The 25,696-nt window shown below is 38.0% G+C and overlaps 4 protein-coding genes and 1 long non-coding RNA gene across 5 annotated transcripts in view; 3 read left to right on the forward strand and 2 right to left on the reverse strand.

Annotated features, from left to right (window-relative positions):
- Window positions 1–9,056: 9,056 nt before the first annotated feature.
- Window positions 9,057–10,554, forward strand: LOC148727327 (somatostatin receptor type 5-like). Its single transcript, XM_088728139.1, has one exon. The coding sequence runs from the start codon at window positions 9,237–9,239 to the stop codon at window positions 10,215–10,217; it is 981 nt and encodes a 326-aa protein (XP_088584265.1). The 5' UTR covers window positions 9,057–9,236; the 3' UTR covers window positions 10,218–10,554.
- A 1,276-nt stretch (window positions 10,555–11,830) lies between these two features.
- On the forward strand, window positions 11,831–14,015 carry LOC111336254 (somatostatin receptor type 5). The gene is made up of 2 exons (XM_088728140.1): window positions 11,831–11,880; window positions 12,099–14,015. Exon 2 carries the CDS (start codon window positions 12,452–12,454, stop codon window positions 13,049–13,051), a length of 600 nt encoding a protein of 199 aa, XP_088584266.1. The 5' UTR covers window positions 11,831–11,880; window positions 12,099–12,451; the 3' UTR covers window positions 13,052–14,015.
- Window positions 13,071–16,679, forward strand: LOC148727328 (histamine H2 receptor-like). The gene has a single exon (XM_088728141.1). The coding sequence runs from the start codon at window positions 14,670–14,672 to the stop codon at window positions 15,570–15,572; it is 903 nt and encodes a 300-aa protein (XP_088584267.1). The 5' UTR covers window positions 13,071–14,669; the 3' UTR covers window positions 15,573–16,679.
- An 831-nt stretch (window positions 16,680–17,510) lies between these two features.
- Window positions 17,511–21,407, reverse strand: LOC111336244 (histamine H2 receptor-like). The gene has a single exon (XM_088728142.1). It carries the CDS (start codon window positions 20,799–20,801, stop codon window positions 19,929–19,931), a length of 873 nt encoding a protein of 290 aa, XP_088584268.1. The 5' UTR covers window positions 20,802–21,407; the 3' UTR covers window positions 17,511–19,928.
- A 1,575-nt stretch (window positions 21,408–22,982) lies between these two features.
- LOC148727329 (uncharacterized) overlaps window positions 22,983–25,696 on the reverse strand; it is a 4,058-nt gene continuing 1,344 nt past the window's right edge. Inside the window, exons 1-2 of the long non-coding RNA XR_015989825.1 lie at window positions 24,943–25,696; window positions 22,983–24,821 (exon numbers count right to left, since the gene is read on the reverse strand). The exon at window positions 24,943–25,696 is cut by the window's right edge and continues 1,344 nt beyond it. This is a non-coding gene — a long non-coding RNA (uncharacterized LOC148727329). The remainder of the gene's footprint in view (window positions 24,822–24,942) is intronic.

Here is a 25,696-nt window from a genome sequence, read left to right on the forward strand (position 1 = left end):
CTCTGACATCAATTACCGTGAAATATTTGTACCTATTACTTAGTTCTTATTAACCGAGCGGGTGGTCTCTAAGGGAGAATCTTGACCGAGATCGCCAGTACAGACCGAACGCAGTGAGGTCTATACCAGCGACTGAGGTCAAGATTCTCCCATACAGACCGACCTAACTCGGTTAATAGGATGTTTCAGGAGCCCATTACCCGGAACTTCCATCTCAGTTGTACCCTTGAGTCAACCCTGTCCCATATCTTTTTATTTTTAGAACTGAGATATTTGCGGGGGTTCTTTAATCTTTCCGCGCTTTCCGCCATTATTGAAATAATTTCGTGCGGCTGCAGTCGGCGGTCTAGATGTCAGTCTAGATCGGAAAATCTAGACCGCTTTCAATATTGATTTCAGCCAATTAAATTTGGGAATTCGGTAGTTCCCAGTCCTTGTGAGACACAGCCATATAATAAATGTTATTAAAACTTGATTCAAGTTCCAATGTTTCACTCTTGGTAAACAATTTCCAGGGAAATGAGGATTACACACCAACACACTCATTAATTCATGGCGCACTCAGTAAGCACTGAAAATGCTTCAGACATTTCAATTTCGTTGTCGACGTCCTGCGACCGTTGAAGGCCGTGAAATTCATCTTAGGGAATAGCACTGTAAATGAACTACCATTCTACGCTAAATTGAGAAGTCATGCACTTGATACATCGGAGAAAGCTGCATGCACTGGCAAAAATTCGTTTTAAATAATGGTTCCCCCATTGGTGAGTTTAGTGTAGGCTTCTTTTGTTTAAAGGTAAAGAGTGTCTCTGATTGCCCACAAAAAGCATACACGTTTGGCAGATTTCTTACAAACCGTAAAATTAATATCATAAGCGGTGCTACTTGAGCGTATATAAGAAGAATCCAGTTTGCAGGATCGACAGAAGTCGTTGGGAGACTGCCTGTAGTGGATCTTTTATTAATACTTAGAAGTGCAGTTGAGCAAGGACGGATCCTTGTTGCACGCAGAGACAAAAATTTCCAATTGCGAATACCTGTACGTTGCTTGCAGTTGTGAGGAAATGATCACATAATTAGCCTATTGTCCCCCACGAGGCCGTAAATGCATAGTTTCTCATTAAAGGCCCTATTCACCCCCAGAGGTTTGTTCATATATATTTCCATTATTTGCGTTATCAGGATTAATCTCAAAAAAAAGTTTTTTTGATTGATTAAATATTCCCCGAGATATGCCGCCTCAAAGTTCGTCCTTTGGCCACGTCCTTTTGATTTGGCCGTGCGAAGTTAGTACTGGTAACTAAAAGTCCCTCATGACGTCACAGCCAGAACGTCTTTCGATCGATGTGCCTTCATTCACTTGAAATTTTTTCTAGTATTTGACTAAAATAATCAATCAAATCATAATTATAGTGCTTGAGCTCAGCATGACATAACACAAAACAATTAATAAAACCGATTACAGGCAAATATGTAATACATCTACCATATAAACACACTATGCTGTTATCATGGCGACCTATGTAAACATTCAGATTCACAACTTCAAACCTCACACAAAACACACTATAACTTATACATTTGTCATTTTAGCTGAAGAGTTACTTACATTTATAGCTTGATTCAAACATACAGGGTTGGGATCAATAATCTCAGTTAGATGCATTGGCTCCGTGATCGATGGTGTTTCTGTATAAACAGGTGGGTCAGGAGGCACTTCAATTTCAACTTTGCATTTTTCGATTTCTTCTCTTTCTCTGTTCACGTGCGATTCCATGGCATCTCGTACGATCTAAATTCCATTCATAAAATACAACTTCAACTCACGATCGACAAAAAAAGACCAGGCATACTTTAATATAACTCCTTACCTTTCGGTGACTTCGATCAGACATATCGCGTGTTTCATTTTCATCGCAGGCGTATATACGCGGAATGGCAGACGTCCCAATGTGGTCTTTTACAAGTTGAGGACGGGTTTTTACAAAATCGAATCGCTGACAGTAGTCTTCAGGCGAAAAATGACGAGAGCATATCACAGATGTTGCTGAAGGTTCAAACTTGGCGCGCTTTCTCCTCAAAAAGTCGATCCACTGTTTTCTTCTAGACCTAGCTTCAGGGCGATCATCCCCATCAAACGGTATTATATGGAGGAATATGCCTTCAGACGAATCTGGTGTATTTGAGCAACCAGCGACCACGCAACGAGTCGGCACTTCAGTCACATCATTTTACAGCAATAGAAACATGTTTTTATACAAGAAGTTAACATTCGTTCTTGCTGTGACGTCACTGAATGTTGGAGAGGTAGTAGGTCCGAGACTCGGCCCAGTAATTCTCTCCCGGCCAAGTCAAAAGGGCGTGGCCAAAAGAGTAACTTTGAGGTGGCATATCTCGGGAAATATTTAATCAATCGCAAAATTTTTTTTTGAGATTAATCCTGATAACGCAAAGAATCGAAATATGTGTGAGCCTCTGGAGGTGAATAGGGACTTTAAGGATTTGATACTAGACAAGATCGCACGCCTACTCAGGAAGACAACAAGAATCAAGTCATTGATGCAGTTTTCAGTCAAATTCTTAAGGTACGGTTAAACACTATAAAAACTCTTGATGGGTAAAAAGCTTGACCATATCATATGGCACGCGCGCTGTATTTTATTATTCATGAAAAATAATGCAATTTTATGCCACATCGACTCAGAGTTTCTCTCGAGTCGTTGCTTTCAGGGTGAAAATTTGCGTCCTCGAGTAACGGTCTTCGTGCACTCTGAGCTTTGCCTTTTTTCCCTTTCGATTATTTGTTCATTAATTTTTTTCACTTTTTCTAATTTAAAGGCGATAATTTGTGTATCAAAATTACGCGTGAAAAAAACCGAGGTCACAGCGCTCGTTCAAGACCAAAAGACCATCGTGCCTGTTTACCTCGTCCATTGACTCGTCAATTCTTGGAATGCACACGAACTCATTTGCAAAGAGTTACTCGTCTACTTTCGGTGTGTATGATCGACCTAGGCACGTTATTATGCCTAGTGAGCTTTCCGACAAGAAAAGAACGCCATGTTGCTATCCATTGAGTTAACCGCCTCCCGGTTAGCTCAATGGATAGAGCGCTGGACTGTTGTGCGGGAGGTCGAGGGTTCAAACCCCGGCCGGACCAACACTCAATTAAGGTCTTAAAATTATTGAGAAGAATATGCTACCTTTCTATAACATCAAGAGATGGTTAGATATTCTACTCTTCTCGGACAGGGACGAATAAATGGACGTCCCGTTTCCTACAGGGTTAGGGGTAGAAGACGTTAATTTCCCTCGCACGAGATTACTGTGTGATGGATGTCCTCCCCTGGGGTGGGATGGGTGGGATTTATTGGGTGGACTACTCGCATGGTTCGCATATGTTCCGTTCTAGTCCTGCTCTTCTGCGGTAATGCAGTGAAAATGGTTAGAAAAAGAAAAGCTTATTACATCCAGCTTCCTACTGTTCTGCGTGGTTCCAGCTACGTGATGTTATGCGTAGTTCCAGATACGCATTGTAATGTTGTGGATAGAATCAGCTATTGAAACTTTCTTTGCAGTAAATGGTTTGAACCCGGGGGTAACATGTGGAGGTGTAGTCTGATCGTCCGGGTGAGTGTAGTCCTGAGAAGGACTGTTGTCGGTGGTAGTGACTGACGTTTCGACAACCTGTGCGGAAGTCATTATCAGAGTCAAGTCACCATCCTTGACTCTGATGATGACTTCCGCACAGATTGTCGAAACGTCAGTCACTACCACCGACAACAGTCCTTCTCAGGAATACACTCACCCGGACGATCAGACTACACGTTAACAGGAAACTTTCTTTGTTTACAAAATTTTCCAACACTGAACAAGTCTCTGTTTTTTTTCTTTTCAATCAGGAGAGAATTCAGACCCGAGAATGTGCATGCGCCTTAGTGTTCCCTTCAGGAATTAGGATAATGAGATAGAAGGTATCGAATAAAGCGGAATTAACTACCGTCTCACATCGGAGTAGTGGGTAAAATGCGACTACTGACTAGAATAAAGGCTGATAGTATCTGGTAAGCCCATGGTACAGTTGTAAAACACAGGCGAGTGAAAAACGCGGCGAACCTTGGCCGGTCTACCGCAAGATTTTCGTCGGCTCGATTCAGTAATAATCGATCATCCCCACTTGCCGATAGCCAGAGTCAGAAAACATATCTCCACGTACCTTTAATTATCCTTTTTCAAGCATATCCATTTAACTCAATAACCACATTATTCAAGTTCATGCGCATAAAGCTTCCGCAGACTTACTCGAGATTGTGGCGTAAAACGATCCGTCATCGTAAAGAGAAAAAGAGAGGTATAGGGGACACCCATACATGCAAATAACTGAAGCAAATTGGTCAACGTGTTCATACGAACAGCGATATTGTCTCAAGACGATTCAATTAAGGTTTCCCCTTATCGAACTGGGGAGGCCTTTTCCAGAGTGGGTGTTTACTCAACAAAGTTTTGTAATAGATGACATCAGCCGTGAGCGCAGCTCGAAGACTCTCCTAAATTAAACCTCGCCCCTTCCTGGTCCACTTTTGACTTAAAGCTGCGATACTGTCGTCATTTTCTAAATCTAAAACATCTTTCATTAATCGGCCGGGATGGCTTCCGGTATCGTTTAATAGGCTAAACTCCTCAAAACAGCCCGAAGACTCTCTGCGATACATCTATCTCAATAGCAGTTTTGTTTACCGCCGTTTTCAACCCTTCAGTTCGTGAAATTTCCACCACCTCAAGGGCATATTATATTGTCAATTGTAGACTCAAAGTTCCCTGAGGGAATTTGTGTTTTTAGCAGAGTGACACGGTACTATCAAGAAATGTCTTTCCTACTCCTACAGAGAATCATGATTTCACTATGAGAATCGATAACATTTCGATACAATCATTGGAACCCAGTTCCGCTCGCACTAAGATTTCGAGTGTCTCACGGTGACGACCGAAAGCAACTGAACCAATTTGGGACAATTTGTCTTACTGTTCTTTTTAATTCTTTAAGGGAATACTAGGATTGAGATCTGGCGCCTGTTATCACATTCTTTAAAGCAGATTTGAAAACAACCTGAAAGACAATTATAGGTAGAAAGATAACGAGAATCTCCGTTCAAACTTCAAGGGTTAAGAATATTTTATGAATTAACAGATCCAATCACTGATAAAATGTTAGTAGTTGGAATTATTTTTAAGGTCATTTCATATTTTTTTCTTACCCACAATAGGCCTGTTATCTCTTAGTTTTGCTTTGTGTTTGTGTCTGTAGGCGTGTTGTTGTTGTTTTGTTTGTTTATTTGCTATTTTTTGTTTCTTTGTTTGTCTTCTCACGGTTGGGGGGGGGAAAGAATATGGCGAGGTTAGAAATGGAGGGGTGGAGGGGAAAATCGAAAAGGGAGCGAATGAATTTTCTGCTCAAACAAGAACACCTATAATATTATGCATAATGAATTACTTTAAAAATATGAACTTGAATTTTGCTTAAGAGTTTCATGTAATAAGAGATAGAAACATTTAGTTTTTTATAAGAATTCGACTGATAGAATTTGGGAATGAAATAAGTTTATAAAATCGATGAAAGTTCATTGTGGATAGCAAGAATGTACTTTTTGAATTTTTTCAAAATTTCTTCAGTTTTCACTTGTTTATTGTATCTGGTCTTCAATGCAACTGAGTCATTCCTGTCCAATTTTTAGAGTCGTTTTATAAACATTTGCCCTCTAACTTCCAATCTCGACTGAAACAGACTCTTGTTACAAGTAGCCTCTTACAGATAGGAAATATCACTGTAAATTTCTCCGAGAAGGAAAGTTGTACGACATTAAAATATTACGTCGATGTCTGGGCAATTATGTCTTTCTTTTGATGTGATCTGACTGAGCTTCCCAAGAAATCGTGAGCAAATTCTCTGGGCGCTATTGGAAATGCTTCATTAGGAAATTGTTTGTTGTAAGAGAATATCTCTTGTTTGTCGTGGTATGCACGACTTATGGTAATCAGTTTCGAGTTATTCATGCCGCTATAAGTTTATTAATGGCGATCGATGGCAAAGAATGGGGACAGTTTAGGGAGTAATTTAGCGAGTCCAATCCATTCGTTCCTACGAAATCACTAAAACTTTCCGGAATCGAACGGAACCCCTGCAATAGGACGCAAGCGTATAGAAACGGACAAAACCTTGTGGAATCGCTAGAATCGACCTTAATCAGACGGAACTTTTCATTGGTGCACGGAATGGTTGGAAATCGTGCGGTAATGATGTTCGTCTGCAAGAGAAATATGATATTGACATAACACGAGAACAAGTAGCCCAAGTGTAAAGTTAACAGCTACCACTTCTATATTTCTAAAGACAGGTTCCGACTACGCCTAAAAACAGCTAACCTGTTCTCACGAAGAGGAAGAGGAAAAAGGTGTTAATCTGCCAGAGGTATGAAGGGTTTTTTTTTGTTTTTTTTTCGGAATGAAAACCTTGTCTATGTTCCACCCAAGATGGTTTCGAACAAAAACAGACTTACCTGCTTACTTTGTATGTTTGTCCTGAATGGTTTCAATTTCCTCTCAGGCCTATTTAAACAATAGAGTGTTTCTGTCGAGGAACTATCGGCTGATAGTTGCCCCGCGGAAATTTGATGTTCTTAAAACAAATATGCTGATAGTGTCTCTCCACGGATGAACACTATCGCGTCACGTGATGGATTTAAACCAATAAGAACCGGAGAAAATTTAGTGGTGAACTATAATTTGTAATAGTGTGTATTGTAAATATTCCTCCTCATAAAGGATTTTAATTAAAAACTTAGTGGTACAGCTCAAAATGATGACATTGATTTTTAATATGGTTTTAATTGATTTACTGCCAACTTCCGTTTCAACCTTATGTCAACTGCACTTCATTTCCATTTCTCAGTTCACTAACAAATCATTTCTCTTAAGCATTTGAATTCAATACACCAGCTCTTCAATGTTTTAATGTTACAACGTAATTGGTTGATGGAATCGAATTCTGATGAGCTACTGATTTAATTCTGATATCGTTCGTTCCTTCGGCGTGGGTCTTGTTTGAACTCCCTTTATCTAAACTGAAGGCAGTATTCCTGGGCATTTTTAACCCTATATGTTGAACTGGACGGAGAACAAACCTGCAGACTTCTGCGGCAGACTTGTGGGTGTTCTACCACAATATTACTTACCGACCGTTCTCCTTTTAACTCAGAAAGTAAGCGTAGAATGTTTGTCAGCTCAGACAAAAGCTTTCCGTTTTGGCTCCAGCTGCATTGAAGAGACAGAGTGACTATAGTTCTTGAAATTACAACAGTTACCTTGGTAATGGCTCTATCATCATTTGGTAATCTCATGGTCTGTTATGCCTGAGGCAGAAACCTTTCAATAACTTAGATTTTGAGTTAGAGGTTATCACATCACCATAAGATAACGAGTGACTGATACACAATACAACCTGTAACACATTTGCTTTGATTGTTTCACACACACCGAAACCAGTCGCTACACATTTTAATTTACCTAATCATTCTAAGCAACATATGGCAATCTGCGGTCTTTCCTTACACTTAGGTAGCATGGAAAGCCGTAAAACTCTTGAACAACAGCTCATCTTTCAAACCGGCAGTCTAAATCCCACAGGGATCAACGAACGCTTTTTATTCCACTAATTTATTCGTGTTTTTCTCGTTGCCATGTTCCCACCAATAACGTAGCTCCATTTTCTGCCTTTAAAAGCACACACAACCCACAATTCCTCTATTCGCTCCGACGAAGGGCTAACGCTCGAAACTTCAGCTTTTGAAATCGTTATATTGGCCAATTTACCATTTCAACTTTGTTGATATATCCAAATTATTTCGTTACTCCCACCGACGCAGCCCCAAACAGTTTCTTTCGAAACTATCAGCCTCTGTACAATGATTAGAGGTTATCACATCACCATAAGATGACGAGTGACTGATTGCGGAGAACACTCTCTCACGATGTTCCCCATGTAGCTATCCACATTACTAATTTTAGTTGAGGGGTGGGTCACTAGGTTTCACTGCGTCACTCCAGGGGTGGGCCGCCCCAATTATGTCAAATAACACAGGGGTGGGCTACTGAAAACCAGTACTTTAAAAAAAATTCCATAGCCCACCCCTCCCGCCCCCTTTACTTTATGACCGGTCCCTAAGTAATAGATCTTTAAAAGTAAGGATGTAGATGTATATACTGTAGCTGGAATAAAATAAATGTAGTTGAAATTTCCAGAGGTAGGGAATTCTCCCTAGTAAGAAGTGACTCGCACTACCGCATTTTGGTTTTACCCAGTGATTCAGAGCAAGACGCTAAAACATACCTCGCAATAATATCCTCTGTGAACTCTTGTGAACCAAGTTATCGAAAACAGCTTACGCTTTTTTATAAAATGGAGATATACGTTTGGAAATACTTTCAAAAAAAGTAAAGCACAGAAATAAAAAGTTTTAAAAAAAGATTTAACGTCTTTCGGAGCATTAACACGAAGGAAATACCATTATAACAAATAATTCATTTTATTTTGTCCGGATGGGACCTGAAAAGCGTATGATTGTGTATTTCCATTTTGGAGTTGATTTTTTTGGTCATGGGTGTCCGCTGTACGTGTTGTTATCGCTGAAGTCAGGTCGTAATACCGGAAAATTTGACCTAAGGGACTCCATCTCTCACCAATTAGCGACTCACATTCGTAAAAACGCCATGAAAGAAGAACAATTTTGATTTTTAATTGAAAACCACAAAGTGTAGCTTATAACAATAAAATAAATATTTGATAAGATTTCAATTGATCTTAGATGTTCCTATCTAAATTTATATTAATTGTACAAATTCTTCATGTTCAATACCAAATCATTTCCTGTTGCGCGACTGAATTCATTGAACCAGCTCCTAGATATGTATGCCACAATATGATTAGTTGGTTCAATAGAATTCTGATGAGCTGCTGATTTGATTTTGGGGCCCTTTCATTTAATTGGCTTCCTACTGTTCATTTTAGCTTCGTTCATTTGTATCTCGTCAGTATTTCTGAGCACATAAATTCCTCCTTGACTGGACTGAGTTCACTAAGCTTCCCCCCAACTTGAAGATATCTTTTTTAGCTTTTACAGAATTATTGCCTACAAAAAAAACTGCTCGGTCTCTAGTTACAGAAATAAAACAAAGAACGTGGAATGTCTTACAGTAACGACACAATCCTTGAATTTTGGCATCAGGTGCAAGATAGAAACACAGCGACTGTGGTATTTGAGACTGTCACATTCAGCCTAACAATGATTCTTTCTCTATCTGGGAATCTCATGGTCTGTCATGCCGTTCGAAGAAACCCTAGGCTTCGTCACTCAAGCAACTACTACATCATTTCCTTGGCCCTAACAGACATTTCACTGGCTTTGTTAACTATGCCGCTTTCAGTTGTCTTGTTGGCCACTGGAAAGTGGCCTTTCGGAACACTTCTGACTCGCTTTGCAACTATTTCCAAGTTATCATTGACGAACATCTCCACATTCACCATGGCACTGATGGCACTGAACAGGTACCACAAGATAGTAAAGCCAGCAAAATACCAAACTCTTTTTACTAAGAAGTTCATCATCTCCACAACATTAATGGTGTGGGCTACATTCGTTTTTCTTGCTCCCCTCTCTGTGCTTGTATTTGGTTTTCCCAATGTTGTGAACCCAGCATTCGCAGTTCCTGTGACAATATTTTCAAGGCAAGTTGGTAAACCAACTGCAGTAATTATTTTCTATTCGCCGTATGCTGTCATCATTTTCTGTTACTGGAAGGTTTACAAGACTGTGAAGATACACAATGTAAATGTTTCGTGGCAGAGTGCAAATGTAGAAGATGTTCGAGTCAGCAAAATTCTGCTTGTCACTGTCGTCGGCTTTCTCAGCCTCTGGTTACCAGCTCATATCATCTTTTTTGTGTCTGATATGTGGCTCATACCACGGCAGCTTGCACTCTTTGCGACTCTTCTAATCTACTCATCCAGTTTCATAAATCCGTTCATTTATGGTTTTATGAACCGTTCATTCAGGAACGAATTCAAAAAGTGCTTGAGCCTAAAAAAGAAGCAATCGATAGGCACGGAATCCAGTCCTAGGAAACCAGAAATGTTCTTCAGATTATCAATTAACGTCATCCGATAATTGAGGACTTACTCTGGAAATGACCGCATGATGATTTTTAAAACGTTCAAAATTTCGCTCCCGTTCCTACTACTTACGTCCGTCTTAAAGAAAATGTTCAAATTGATAGTAGGGTTCTTTGATTGCTTCAACGGTGTTCGCGCGTAGCTTTAAAAAATGTATTGAAATCAATGAAGAACAGATCGAAATAAAAGCGTAACACTGCGTCGTATTCTCTTCTGGCAAGGCTGTTAGAAAATATAGCGAGTTGCCTACGTATGTTGCCGTTCTGTAGTTTAGATCTCTTTTCAAATGTATCTACACGATTAATTGACTGATTAAATTCTGGTAGGAAGGAGGCCGCTATTGAAGATAAATTACCGTATTCTCTCTTTTATCTCATAAATCTCGGTTTTGTTGGTCATCTTTTTCAACTATTTGTGTGTCGTTGAAAAGTTTACTTTGACTTCGTTCCAAAGTGTTGTAGTTCTCTTCATATCTTAGTGCCTCAAATCGTCTGATGCATGTTACCCGCTGACCCGAGATGTACAAAAATTTAAAGGAAGCACTTTTACTTTAAGTTTATCAAAACCCAATCAGAATTTGATGTTTAAAAAAGTATAAAAATTATCTAATGACCATAGGAAAATCGGACTCCTTGAATCATGGCATATCTAATCAACAGAAACATAGGAATAAAGGCCTCAATATGTATTTTGTAATTTTCATTGCTTAAATAATTATACATGCAGCCTTCATTGATATGCATTTTTCCTAGTTAGGAAAGACTTGTACTTCAACTTTCTCTCTTACAAAGACATTCTAATGGAGCACAAGCAAGTTTCGAGACATATCATCAGAAAATGTTTATGTAAAGTTTATTATTCCAGTTGCTAATTACGTAATACGAAATGCGAGCTGACCTCAGTGTTTTGAAACGGCCAACTCGTTCTCGCTAGCATCGGGACAAAACCAAATCACTGGAAATACACCCAAAGGTAATGCTTTCTTACAAAGATCGGTGTTCAAAATTAAAAGGTCAAAAAGAAATGTAAAGTTTTATCACGAAAGGTATTAGCGATAGCACTTTTTCAAAAACTTGTTTTGTTTTGTTTTGTTTTTATGGTTCATTCAGGATGGTTTGGAACAAAAACACAAGAGGAATTGCAATTGTCAATAACTTTTTCACTTTTATACCATATTGGTTAGATCAAAGGAGCATAAATATTGTATGTATGCATCCCTTAATAATTAATTTCTGCGTTATAGATGTATTCTGTAAGTGTTATCATCACAGTTAGTTCATAGTTCAAATCTGATTCAGACAACTTCTATGATTTGCGACCCACCACCTTCAAAACGCGCGAGAAGGAGAATGATTTAATCTTTTAAATTTTTACAGTTGTCCTTATTTGCTGTAGATCTCGCTTTATGGGATTTCTGTCAAAATACAAAAATGCGCTTATTGTAATAATTCCAATTGTAGAATTTTTAATTAAAAACCTAGCTGTGTAGCTCGAAATAATAGAATTAATTTTTTATAAGATTTCATACATTTGATTTACCTTAATAAACAATTTCAGCCTTCTGTAAACTGACCTTAAAGCATAATTTCTTTTAGATTTAATGCTAAAATGCATGGGGTTTTGAAATTAAATCAGCTCCTGCCATTTTAAAGCAATTGGTTGGTAGCCCGGAATCAATTCTGATCTACACTTTCTTTCACCTGTCTTCTTCATTTCAGGCCTCAGTTTTATTTTAAAGCCTCAAAGTGAATTTTTTTTTTTTTGTAGCATTATTATTCCCAGCCAACTTTACCAAGATCCGTTCGTGGTTTTAAGGGCTCACAGTATTTTTACAATTACAGACCCACTTATAACTTTCAATTTTCTGGCCCAAAAGGAAATTCCATCAGAATGTCTCACAGACAAAGCGACACTGATGAGCTTTGGAGCGAGTTAGGGGAAAGAAACACAGGGACTGTGGTATTTGAAACCATCCTTTTTACTTTGGTGATGTTTCTTTCTCTATTTGGGAATCTCATGGTCTGCTATGCCGTACACAGAAACCCAGGACTACGTCGTCCAAGCAGCTATTACATAATTTCCTTAGCCTTAACCGATATTTTGCAAGCTCTCTTCACAATGCCGTGATCAGTTGTCCTGCTGGCTACTGGAAAATGGCCTTTTGGATCGTTTCTCGCTTATTTCGGAACCATTTCCAAGTTATCACTGGCCTACAGCTCAACATGGACCATGGTATTGATGGCTTTAAACAGGTATTACAAAATTGTAAAGCCAGCGAAATACCAATCTGTTTTTACAAAGAAGTTCATCATTTCCACAGCATTAGCGGTGTGGGCCACACTTATTGTTCTTTCTCTTGTCTGTGTGCTCGCATTTGGTTTTCCCAATCATGTGTGTCCAGCCTTTGCGTTGCCTTTGTCAGCTTATGGAATGCCAATTGCTCTGCCAGCTTTGTTATTTATTACGTATTTTCCATATCCTGTCTTTGCTTTCTGTTACTGGAAAGTTTACAGTGCTGTTAAGATGCACAATGGAAATCTTTCATGGCAGAGTGCAAATGTAGAAGACGTTAGAGTCAGCAAAATCCTCTTTATTACCGTTGTTGGCTTTGTCAGCCTCTGGTTGCCGTCTCAAACCATCTACTTGGTGTCCTATTATGTGAGGCTACCACGCCAGCTCGCACTTCTCGCGACCCTTTCTGTTTTCTCATCTAGTTTCATAAACCCTTTCGTTTATGGTTTTATGAACCGTTCATTCAGGAACGAATTCAAAAAATGCTTGAGCCTGAAAAAAAAGCAGTCAATAAGCATGGAATCGGGTCCGATATAAAGGACGAATCTTCTTTGGCTTGATTACGATTTAACAAAAATATATCGAAGATTATATGGACGATTTGATTGGGGCCTTGAGCTACGTATTGCTTTTAATTCCAAGCACTCGCCGATCAACGGTATTGTTAGTTGTATTGTACTATTTATATTTGGGAGCTTCTCAACGTGGAAAAACAGTGTAACTACCGCTTTTACAAGTGAGAACTTTCAAAATTTCTTTTTCTTTGTATTGCCATAAGTCCGGCATCATTCAATATGCATTTAGTTGCATATGTCGTGGTTTGGTCGATGTCTGGTTTATAAGTAGTTTTAAACTCCCCAACTAAGAGCAACCCTCACGCTTAATTAACTAGTCAGTGTAGAAATTAAGATGGCCGCATTTGGCGATGAATAATAGCATTCTCTCCAATTATCTCGTGAACTGTAAATTTTTTAGTTTTTTTTTCTTTTTTTTGTTTTTGCACTTAGCTATGGGTTGATGCCGCACTTAGCTATAGGTTGATGCCGCACTTAGCTATGGTTTGATGCCGCATTCAGTTTCCTGTCACCTTTAGATGAATAAAAGCCCAAAGGAAATTTTGTGACTTGAGTTCATAACAACACTTTTCAATTTCAATGCCTAAGGTTCAGTGGAAATGGAATTTTGTGATGTATAAGCAAACGTAGGGTTCTTAGATTCTGGCATATTTCGTTGCGTTATCTTTAAAGGAGGATTATAAGTCTGATAGAAGCAGCACTCAGTATTTACAGGAATAAGGGTGTATATCTGTACGTTGTAACTTCCACTTGTTAAGAAACTGTCTCAGATTCCAGTAGTGTGTCACGATTATATCCAGCAAATAGTGAGTAGTATTAGAGTAGTTAAGAAGGAAATTTTACGAGAGAAACAAGCATTATTCGAGACAGTGACTCACAGGGAACGTCAGTATAAAATTTGAAAATATACTAGTTCCAGCTATCAATTAAGGTGCTTTTCCTTATTTCCTGTTATGAACAATACCACTGGCAAAATTTCCATTTTAATTACTCTCTAGCTATAAATTAATATTTGGTTGGGCTGAAAGTGTCCCGCTGATGTGTTTTCATATGAGAAAAAAATTGACAGCTTTCAAACCTAATGACTTTTCATGTACATACACTCTAAAAGTGGGTCTGTAAATTACATTTTAGAGTAAACAACAATTCGTCGACTTAAAAGAAAACACAGACCGCAATTTTCAAAGCGAACAATGATCGGTGGTGGCTCTGTTTTCACCGTGCTCAAAGGATAGAAAAAGATACCAATATGGCAAGAAAGCTAACAATAGCACGCTTTTAAGTCTTAGTTGATAAAGCGGATGTTTACTTAGTGATGAGACAAAATTGACTCAGGTTTTGAAGCAGATGTTTTGTGCTACACTGACTTTCTTTAAAGTAATACGACAATCGAAACATTATTTCATCCTTACAGCCGAAGCAAACAGCTCGGGTGAAATACTTGAAAGGTCGCTCTCTTCACGAAGGCGTTTTGAAGGACCAACCACTCGTCAAAGCTGAGAACTCTGTTCTAAATTCACTAGAGTTTCAACCACCCACACGAAAAGACAAGCAAAGGGAAGGGAACTTGACTAGTGAACATGGAGCAAAGGAACACTGCAACCGTGCTAATTGAGACTGGTTTATTTACTTTGGTAATGGTTCTATCCTTTCTTGGAAATCTCATGGTCTGCCATGCTGTACGCAGAAATCCAAGACTGCGTTGTCCGAGAAACTACTACATCATTTCTTTGGCGCTGACCGACATTTTCCAAGCTGTGCTAGTAATGCCACTATCTGTTTTCCTATTAGCTATGGGATTGTGGCCGTTTGGAACGCGCATGTGCTACTTCGCTGCTGTTACAAAGTTGTCTTTGTCCAAAATCTCAATATTAACAATGGCACTGATGGCGTTGAACAGATATTACAAGATAGTACGGCCAGCAAACTACCAAAGTATATTTACAAAGAAGTTCATTGTTTTAACTGCATCAGCAGCGTGGGTAGCACCAGTTTTGATAGCTCTTATTTTTGCCTTGGTTGCCGACTCTGAACCTGGGGGAGACCTAACTTTCGCAACTTGTAGTTTAGATTTTCAGTCGTACGTTGTACCCGTTTTGATAGGTATCATGTACTTGCCCTATATTGTTATTGTGTTCTGTTACTGGAACATTTATCGCGTCGTTAGGAATCATAATGCTAATATTTCGTGGCAGAGTGTAAATGTCGAGCATGTTAAAATTACCAAAACACTTCTGGCAACTGTTGTTTGCTTCGCCATTCTTTATGTGCCTTCTCATGGAATATTTGTAGCGTTTTTTTCGGGTGGTGACCCTCCTCGTCAGCTTAAACTTATGGCCACCTTTCTAGTCTTTACATCTTGTTGTGTAAATCCTTTCATTTATGGTTTCATGAATCGGGCATTTAGGCACGAATTCAAGAAAATCTTGACAACAAAAAGTAATCATGCGATTGCTTCAGATTCTGGTTCCGCACAAAATTAAGCTCGCTAGTCATTTTCTCTCAAGAGTATGAATTAGTTTCTCAGCAAAGGTGGAATAAATTTGGAAAAATGGCTGAAAAATTAAGAAGAAAAAAAACAGGTTACGGTGCTTTAAGATGCCCCAGACATGGACAGCTTTGGTGTGCAGCGGATAGTTACGTAATACTATAATTACTGATCATTGATATTAGAGAACTTAGTGAATAGTGGCACCATAATCACCTAGAATGTTCATACAGATGAAATTCTTTCACCAGTGTTAAAAGGAAGCTGCTGATAGTTGATTTCTGTAATCGTTCCATTTCAGGCTTAAAGAGATGCTTGGGCAAAAGAGTTCGAGTGCATGCACCTTTACCTTTTCAAAATCTTTGTTAGGGTCGATTGTTTTCTCAAGAAAATCGATTTAAACTGATCGCGCAAGCACAAGTTTCCCCGTGATATATCTAATGAAATCTTTGAAAATGAAAACTTGTAAATTTCCACTTAAATTTGGGGTGAGATATTAAACATTAAATTCATCCTTCCCTACCCCCCTCCAAGAAGAGGCGACGACCCTCATGACTTTAGTAAGTACCCTCTAACATAATCATAATGGTGCGGCAATTAAAAAAAAAGGGCAAGGTTTTACGAAAATCCTAGAAAGATTATTGTGTGGAGCAACGAAAAAACCTTTGAAAGAAAAGTATGAAAACAGATTCATATTCGCAGAACAAATCATCAAATACGAGTCAATTTTTGAAAAGAAAATGGTTGCATATGTTATATTACTTCAAGGCATGTAAATATAACCCAAAAACAAATCAATATTAAGCGTAATGTATAGTGTTTTTTGCGCACAGAGGGACCACTGTAAGACCGCTGTCAGATACAACTACTGTAAGGCTATTACTTAGACTCTATAGTTGGAGTTACATGATACTAACCGCGCTGACAATTCAATTTTTAAAATATTGCAACTGTATTGATTCTAATTGGGATATGCAAGTAAACATTTGTTGCCTTCATCGAACAAGAGTTAAGATGAGTGTATACAAACGCATGTTTATTGTTGGGACTATCTTGAGCGTAACTAAACAAATAAATCATCTATATCGATCAGTATACAATAGTTTCTACTGTTCTTGTTTTGCGTCTGGATTTACCTCATAAATATAAATCCTTTACACTTATGACAAATGGTCACCCTGTTTTATTTTGTTGTTTGTTTATCAGATTTATTTACTTGTTCAAGAGACTAAAGCAAATGGCAGAATTTGAAGTTATGTACGATTTGCTCTCCTATTCCTGCCTAGCCTCGCTGTGTAGGCTGCTTTCACACTATTTGGACATCACCCCCAGTTTGGCTGGAAAATTTTGGACATACATGGTCTCTGAGTTTTCTTTTACTACTGTGCCATACTGGAGATTTCCATGCGTGAATAACTAACCTTTTTTTCACCAATTCTTTTTAAAATTTTTATCATCGGAAGTTTCTGTTACCGTTAGTTAGCTCATGAATTTTTAATTAAGATTCTTCAGTTGCCGCTCTTCTTAATTAGATGCAACATTACAGTCAATTGTAACAGTGGAAGGGGAAAAAATTGTGAAACAGAAGGAGAGGAAAAATTGTGTAACATAGAACTGAAGGTGGAAAAATTGTGATGTACATCCATACTTTCTGTTTAAGTGGCAGTTTTTGCGTCTTCCCGAGGACAGCAAAAGTTATTGCTTCACCAAGTCAATGTGATCATTCAAACAAAACCAGTCTATCTCTGATTGGATTCTTTTATTTACATTTACTTCTAATTTTATTCAATGTTTATCCCCTGTCTCCGTTTGTAAGTGTAGTACCAATCTAACAGGAAACGAGGTTTGATAGTTTTTTGTAGACAAGGGCTCATCCTCTCTTGATCGACTTGATCATGCGCACTTTTGATACAAATCCTTCTGTTAAGATTAGTTCACAAGGAAAAAAATGCTTTTAATGTTCTGGTCTTTTTACGTGTAGCAACTACGTTTTTTAAATACGTGAAACTGCCCTCTTAAGATGATAATAGTGGAATCCTATACTGTTTCCACATACCCTTTCAACTAAAATCAGGCTTCTTATTTTATGGCTATTAATAATTATTAAAAGCTAGATCATTGGATAATGCAATTCAAGACTTTTTATTGGCTTAGCCATTATGGTATATCAGCCAATATACCATAGTATACAAATATGGTAAGCGTACGTGTCAGCTTAAAATTAAAAGGGAGCTAAAAATCTAATAAAATTTAATAATTTAATTCAACGTTTTAATAAAACAATTATTCCACTCGCGCTTGTTGGATATGAGATGATTATAGCCAACTCGGCGCTACGCGCCTCGTTGGCTATCTATCATCTAATATCCAACGCGCTTGTGGAATAATTGTTAATTATAAAAAAAAACTTGATCATTAATGCAACTCATTGTTGCAATTCAAGACTTTTCATTCGCTTAGCTATCATGGTTTATGATTAACGACACAATTATTCCTTTCGCGCTTGTTGGATATGAGATGATAATTGCCATCTATCGTCTCATATCCAACACGCACTCATGGAACAGTTGTTAAATATATACTACATATTTACTTGGTATAACTAAAGATTCAACGAAACTTTACAGGCTGGTTCAAAAATTTGACATTAGATTTCAGATTAGTTGTCATCATTTTTTCATGTGAATCTCTGCTCAGTATTCCCTCCGCTGCAGTTCTAAAAACTTCGTAAAGGACGTACTTCTCTGTACACAATGAATTACGGGGAAATATTTACACTTCAAGGAGATAAAAGGCTGAAAAACATGACACAGTTAAAGATCGGATTCGAACAACGGATGAAATAATGATTGTAGTAATTTGTGGACTTTCACTGCGCAATTATCAGTACAAATTTTTCAATAGCACACTACAAATTCACGTTTAAACAAAACCTAATTATTTAGGCTAAAGCTGAAAAAAATTATCAAAAAATGACTAGATATGAAATATAGAAACGTGAAATATTTATATACTTAGGAAAAGGCGCGTACCTGGAATCAAGAAAACTCTTGAGTAACGTATTTTTTATCACTTCCGCGTCTTGGCATATGCAGAATTAGACATTCAAAACAAAAGGTCATGATGACCATTAGCTACTAGGAAATTATTGTCAAAGAGCAATTGAAATTAACCAAAAGTATAAACATCTCTGCCGCGCATTAAAGCTGAATGTTTTAATTTCAATAAATTGTACCGGTTAAAGGCTCTGAAGTCAAAAGATTCTTAGTATCACGGACATTTTTCATCAAATCCAGATCCATTATTTGCAGATTTTATTATTGATAAATGTTGCCCCAGATTCTCTGCTGAATCGACCAAAAGGCTGACATGAATTAAAAAATTTTTTCATCCACTAAACATTGCATTAAAATTAATGAATACACGACAGTAAAAAGCTAATGAACTGAAGAAACCTTTCTTTTTCTCGTGCCTAATGTTGGCCGGTAGGTTCTGCGGCAATCGAGTGAGTATTTTTTGGTACCAATATCTTTTTTAATTCGGCTTTTAATGCGCGGTTCATAAAACCATAAATTAAAGAATTTACACAGTAGACGTGAACACTGAAAGTGTCACCAGAAGTTCAAGCTGGCGGGGAATTAATGCTAGAATTGACACGATAAACATGGCGTGCGCAGGTAACCAAAGAATTGTAAAGCCCACGATGGTTACAAGCAAATTTTTGCTGATGTTAACATGCTCCACATCTTTATATTAGAATGTTAAAGAATTAACTATACCTAATTATTAAAGCTTAGAATTAGAAAATGATATATTAAAACTTGGGTAGCTAAGAAATATTGAGCATGAAAGATACATATATCTAGAAAAGTAGCACACTTGCATTCAACTAAACTATTAATTTTTTTTCACTTCTATCTGTTACCATAAGCATAATTAGACAAACAAAACAATAAGTGATGAGGGCCGTTAGCAAATATAATAATGTTAAAAGCCGATTGAAATGAACCTTAAAGTGTAAACGTTTCTGTCGCACAGTAAAGCTGATTTTTCATTTTCTCACATTATGCTGGTTGAAAACAACAAAATAAAGATCTTAAGTTGAAAAATTATTATCAAGTATTAGGTATATTAGGTATAAGTATATTGGGACCATTATTTTATCTTGCTTGATTTTTCCTTAAATCTATATGCATTATCTACACATTTTATGACTGATAAATGTTTTCTCACAGTTGAATCAACTAAAAAGATACATGAATTTACAATTTTTTTCATCATGAAACCACGAAAATAACAAAAACGTAATGCATGAAATAGAAAGAGAAATTTAAGGGCTTTTTTTTCCTTCCTAATGTGTATTTCTTAGTGCCAATATCTTTTTGAATTCGTCTTTGAATGCGCGGTTCATAAAACCATAGATGAAAGGATTTACACAACTGGACGTGAACACTAAAAGTGTCGCAAGAATTTCCAGCTGGCGGGGAATTGATATTAAAATTGACACGATAAACATGGTGTGAGCAGGTACCCAAAGAATTGCAAATCCTACGACAGTTATAAACAAGGTTTTGCTGATGTTAACATGCTCCACATTGGCACTCTTCCATGATACACTTGCACTGTGCATCTTCACAACTCGGTAAATTTTCCAGTAACAGAACCCAATAACGATGTAAGGAAGATATAATAAAAGCATATAGACTGGCAGAGCTAAAGGACTTAATTCTATGACGCAGGTGGCGAAGTTCAGGACTGGTTTCACGCCGAAATCGGCGGCGAACACCCCAAGGAGAAATAATATGAAGGGTAGCACCCACGCAACAGATGCTGAGGCAAGGATGAACTTCTTGGTAAAAAGACTTGGGTATTTGGCTGGCTTCACTATCTTGTAATATCTGTTCAAAGCCATCAGACTCATGGTGAACGTTGAGACTTTTGACAGGGATATTTTAGTGATGGCTACAAAATGACACAGATGCGGTTCAAACGGCCATTTCCCAGTGGCTAATAAACCAACAGATAACGGCATGATGAACAGAGCTTGGAAAATATCGGTCAGGGCCAAGGAAATAATGTAGTAGTTGCTCGGACGACGAAGGTTTGGGCTTCTACGTACAGCATAGCAGACCATAAAGTTTCCAAGAAGCGAAAGGACCATCACCAAGGCGAATACAACTGTTTCAAAGACGATGGTTGGTGTGTTTCGCTCATCCACCTCCATTTGTAAAGTTCAAAAGCCTTTCAATATGCTCTGCCCGATTGGCGGTTTTCCAAACAGCTAACGACTGTTGCGGGTAACAAACCGTTGCTGTTCTTGCCAATGTGAAACGCAGTAACAGTAAGCCGTAAAAAGATAGATAATGAAGAACGGCCTGCATCTGATAAGGAGTATTAGGAAGTCTTTTGTCTGCTCGAGAAATCCCGCAATCGTGACTAAGAGAAATCTATTCACAGAGGCTTCTCACGAAATTTCGCGACCCACGTCATCCACCTAACATCAATCAAAGGAAATTCCACCTCGTCACCTTTCATTTTATAATGCTTCCTGTTTCTGTTCCAATTTCGATGTATTCCTCCAATATTAGCAATCTTGTCGGTCACTCCAAAGTGGCATTTTTGAATTGTTATTCAATCAATATGCCTCGACAACGGCTTTCACTTGAGATGTTAAAGTACTTCGAGATGCTAATCCAGAGGTCCCATTTGGTGCGGCCGCTCTAATTTCGCAAATAGCACCTTTTCTTCGTCATCATTGTGTTGCGACAACGACAGCCATGACCAGGATATTTTAGATATTGGCTCCTCATAACATTTCTGCGACTATCACTTTCTGTTATATGTAAGATATTGGTATTGGTGACAGGATCTATTGTTCACTTGGTAAATGAAGAGGATGAAATGTTAACAAGGTTGCTGTCTATCAAATTTATTCTTGGCACGTACTGCACAAACTGCCGCCTCCAACGTACGATCTAAGAAGACTTATTTACATTAAGAATAAATTTATATGTACTCATTTCTACCCACACCTAAATGCAAAAGCTGAAATTAGAAAAGAAAAAAAATCTAGCTACATGGGAAATTATGAGCCCGTAGAAAACTTTTTCACCGTCTTAGAAAGTCCTAAAAGAGCTAATTTTTTGAAAATTGATTTAATTTCACCGAAAGTGATTAAGGATCACCTGCTTTCCTAATTCCTTTTTTCTTTTAGTGATCACGCCAGTGATGAGGGATTAGCGCTTTTCCAGGGAGAATTAGAATAGCTCGATGAATTCAGTCTCATTTGACTTTTTTGTCTTTCTGCTTTTTCCTATAACAACATTGTTGAAATCAGTTGTTTTATGAAAGGAATATCTGGATATCTGGATATCTGAATATCTGGAATATCTGAATATCTGGAATATCTGAATATCTGGATACTAGAGTTTAAATATCGAAATAGCTAATAACGTGATCGAATCTTGAGTAGTTCAGTCTGACTTCCGATTATTAGCCACCGGATCTCATAGCTTAGCGCCTTGAGACCACAGTGCACTTATAGAAAGAGTGCCATCTGAACATCAACAAACGCTTCATTTACAAGAGATTTTGATCTTTGAAAACAGCACCTACACTTTGAGATTGTTTTGTAATTGCTTACATTTAGGTTCATACTACACTGTAAGTTTTGGTTTTTCTGTAATGGTCTTCGTCTAACTCTATATTTCTTTCCAAGATAATAGAGTGAATTTGTAGAGCCAGTTTATCACCAAATGCTAATTAATGAGAAGAGAAATTAAGGACGGCTGTGCACCTTTATTTAAACACGTATCGACTGCGGAGTTCCCAAACAATCAAAGCTTCTTTGGATGGCGATCATTTGCGGTATTCTCACGATCTCAATTAACGCGGATTCATCTGTATTACTAAAAGGGGAAATTACAGGCTGGTAACCCTTGGGGTTTGAAAGACTTAGCTGGTTTATATAAACTTGGAGCCGAATGCAACAGATGTCAACAAAGACTGGCACCTTACTAAAACCAAAAAACTTGCTCGCAAGTCGACTTTCTCTTTCGGCGAGTGAACAAGCGAAGCGCCGAGGACTACACCAACATCTGTACAAAAAACAGCGAAGTATAACGAAACTCTCATGGCATTGACATAACCGAGGAACCAAGGGGACCAACCTAGCATGAACGACAAACTCATACTGACGAATCACTACTATCCAAAGATACTTAAGTCTTCCAGCTGACTACATCATATAGCGAGCCTGACCACTCAGTTTTTACGAACCTAACATATAAACAACTCCTCACTTGACTCTGAGGACGATTTCTGCTCAGGTTGTCGAAACTTCTGTTACTGACAACAATCTCTGTTTGGACTACCCTACCCCAGCCCAAAAAATCACACCACGTAATCATATCCAATAGACTTGTAATCTGGAATCCCGATACTTTAAACGTTTTTCTATTCCCAGTCATCACGTGATGTATTTCCGTTTAATATTATAGCGGCGCTTGTCCACCGTTAGGTAGACCGCACAAAATCCACTGATAAAATACAACGTACCGCACCAAACTTCTTTGGGAACGCCTCCTTCTTAATATTGTATTATACCGTAAAACCAAAAATTGCTCTAAGAAATTAGGGACACGTAAATAGATTAAGAAATGTTTCAGGTAAATCAAACTTACATTATTGCCGAATCTGGTAAGAGTTGATATCGATTGAACTTCTCCTTCCTTTCCTTTACTAATTTCTTTCCTTACGAGCACGAGTGCTTACCAAAAACTGATCAGAGGGCCTTTTATCAAATATATTGAATTATACTTAAGAGCGCGTGACGAGCCACCCAGTGTGACTTTAAAGATTATTAACCAAATCAAACAATGAACAAAAACTCGTGCTATACGGGCACTTACAAATATAACATGGCGAAACACCTAGACTAAGGCCTTCCCAGTAAGTTTCATGTGTCCCGCGGATGAAAGAAAGGATCTATGTCAGTGTCTGAGTAAACAACTGCGCACCTACCCATCCCCTGACGCAAAATTAACCCGAACTTGTTATCACTTCACTGTTGCTGGATTAGGGGAGAGGGGTAGGTGTACAGTTGTTTAGATACTGACAGTGGTTCGAAAAGAAAAAATACGGGAAAAAGGAAGTTGCTATTCAAACCACATTGATACGGTAAATGCGAAGAAAAAGGAAACTTATTATTCCCAATTCTATTCGCTTGTTGGACAATTTTTAAATTCTCGGTTTAATATTTACAATTTGGTTTTATATCTTTACCTTTGTAATGTTAACTACTGGTGAAATATTACTTTTGTGCACTCAAGAATTCAAAATCAATATAAAAACTTATCGTAGTATTTGACAAACAAATTTTGTTTGTTTTTTTACATTTTATTATTTTGGACATGAAAATGACAGACGTTTTCTTTATTTTTAATTTCCTTCCTAAACATTTGCATACGATAGAGTTTTAAAGCTAAGTGTTTTTCAAATTTACATGCAAAAATACGTTGTTCAAAGCTTTAATCGCCCGTCAAAACAATTTGGAAGTGTAAAAAAGTCGCCATTTAATTCACATTTCATCCTAAGTGATAACGTTGCCATGCTTCTATTTTTCAGCTCCTCATTCTTACTTTCAACCGCGGCAATGGCCAAAGGTCTTGAATCAGTTATTTCAAAGGCAAATCCATGAGGAAATCACGATTGATTCAAATAATCGCCGACTTAAGTCTCCCTTTTGCTCCTCAAAAAAAAGTCCATTTCCTGTTGCAATAAACTCGAAGAGGTGCCTTAAGGGTCATTTCACATATTGAATAAATCAGTTCAGCCCACATACAAGAGAAACACCAAATGAAGGTTGAAAGAAACCTCTAGATTACCACCGTCCTGTGCACGGGCCAGACGATAAACCACGCGCGGTTTAGAGCCATGTTTTTACCAAGTTACAGACACAAAGAAAATGAATTTTTTTCAAGCATATTTGCGTCACATTCATATTATCCAAGCCGCATGGGCTCATTGTATTTTTAAAACAAAAATAAAACAATCGAATGATTAAATTCGACTTTAGTCTGAAGCCGATTGCCCTGTTCTATTGTACCTCTTCCTTGTAGAGGATTTATATTTTTTGGTAGAGGAGACAAGATTATAATTTAGTGTTACTTTCGACCTGAAGACAGTTGTTAAACAGAGCGTATATGCAGATTTCCTTCTCTCCGACCACCAAAAACACCTTGTGCTATAACAAAAGAGACAACCATTATTAACGTAAAGCTTCTAATTCTATGAAATTCATTAACATAGACGTTTCACTTTTTGTTTTAATTTTTTTTTTCTGTAGAATATTTGAGTTCAATTACCTTCAATTTTTTATACCATAACATAAGAAGTTGTCATCCAGCCCCTGAGTCAGAAATGTTCGGTTACTTCAAGTTTAGCGAGCAGACGCATATTTCTTTACTACCGTTCAATGTCTGCTCGACTTCTGAGTACAATTCGTTTGTCTTAAATTGAACCACGACCCACCATTTTGAAACGGAAAGGTAGCTGTTTGAATATATCGCTCTTAGGCTCCTTTATCTGCTGCAAGTTATTTGAAATATCCGGCAATTGCTCTGTTTGTCAGTTAACGAGAGTTTGGAATCCATCCAGGTATACCTCTGCCTAGCTCTGTATCTACAAACACGTACTTTTTAAACGGAAATATAATCGACTGAGTAACAGAGCTGCCTGTCAACAATTCCTGTTTCACAATTTAGTTTTTCCCCAGGTAGGCGCTACAAGGCGTCCCATTCTTCTGCTTGCCGGCTGTTTACAATATTGGCCCTGGTAGCTGAAGAATGACTCTGTGGCTCCACTCCGAACCTTTTCTTACAAATGTATAACAAAATGGCGGAAAGAAGAAAAATACTGAGTCCTATTAACCCCAAAATGGCAGGAACGTTCATGATTCTCGTAAAAAGATGGCCTTTATCTGATCGCACAGAGCACAAATTTGTCCAGGGCTGACTGTATTGTTCCCGTTTTGTATATAAGTTTAAACTTGCCTTGACCAAGGCCTATTGTGAAGCGCTTTCGATCCTGATTTAAACAAGCTGTTTTCCTTTCAGTGTG

This window comes from Stylophora pistillata, chromosome 7 (genome assembly GCF_964205215.1).
Source record: "Stylophora pistillata chromosome 7, jaStyPist1.2, whole genome shotgun sequence".
Lineage (NCBI taxonomy): Eukaryota > Metazoa > Cnidaria > Anthozoa > Scleractinia > Pocilloporidae > Stylophora > Stylophora pistillata.

Bases quoted from the DNA above. Each gene is read 5' to 3' on its own strand.
- LOC148727327 (XM_088728139.1), top strand. From the start codon at position 9,237: ATGTCTTACAGTAACGACACAATCCTTGAATTTTGGCATCAGGTGCAA.
- LOC148727328 (XM_088728141.1), top strand. From the start codon at position 14,670: ATGGAGCAAAGGAACACTGCAACCGTGCTAATTGAGACTGGTTTATTT.
- LOC111336244 (XM_088728142.1), bottom strand. From the start codon at position 20,801: ATGGAGGTGGATGAGCGAAACACACCAACCATCGTCTTTGAAACAGTT.
- LOC111336254 (XM_088728140.1), top strand. From the start codon at position 12,452: ATGGTATTGATGGCTTTAAACAGGTATTACAAAATTGTAAAGCCAGCG.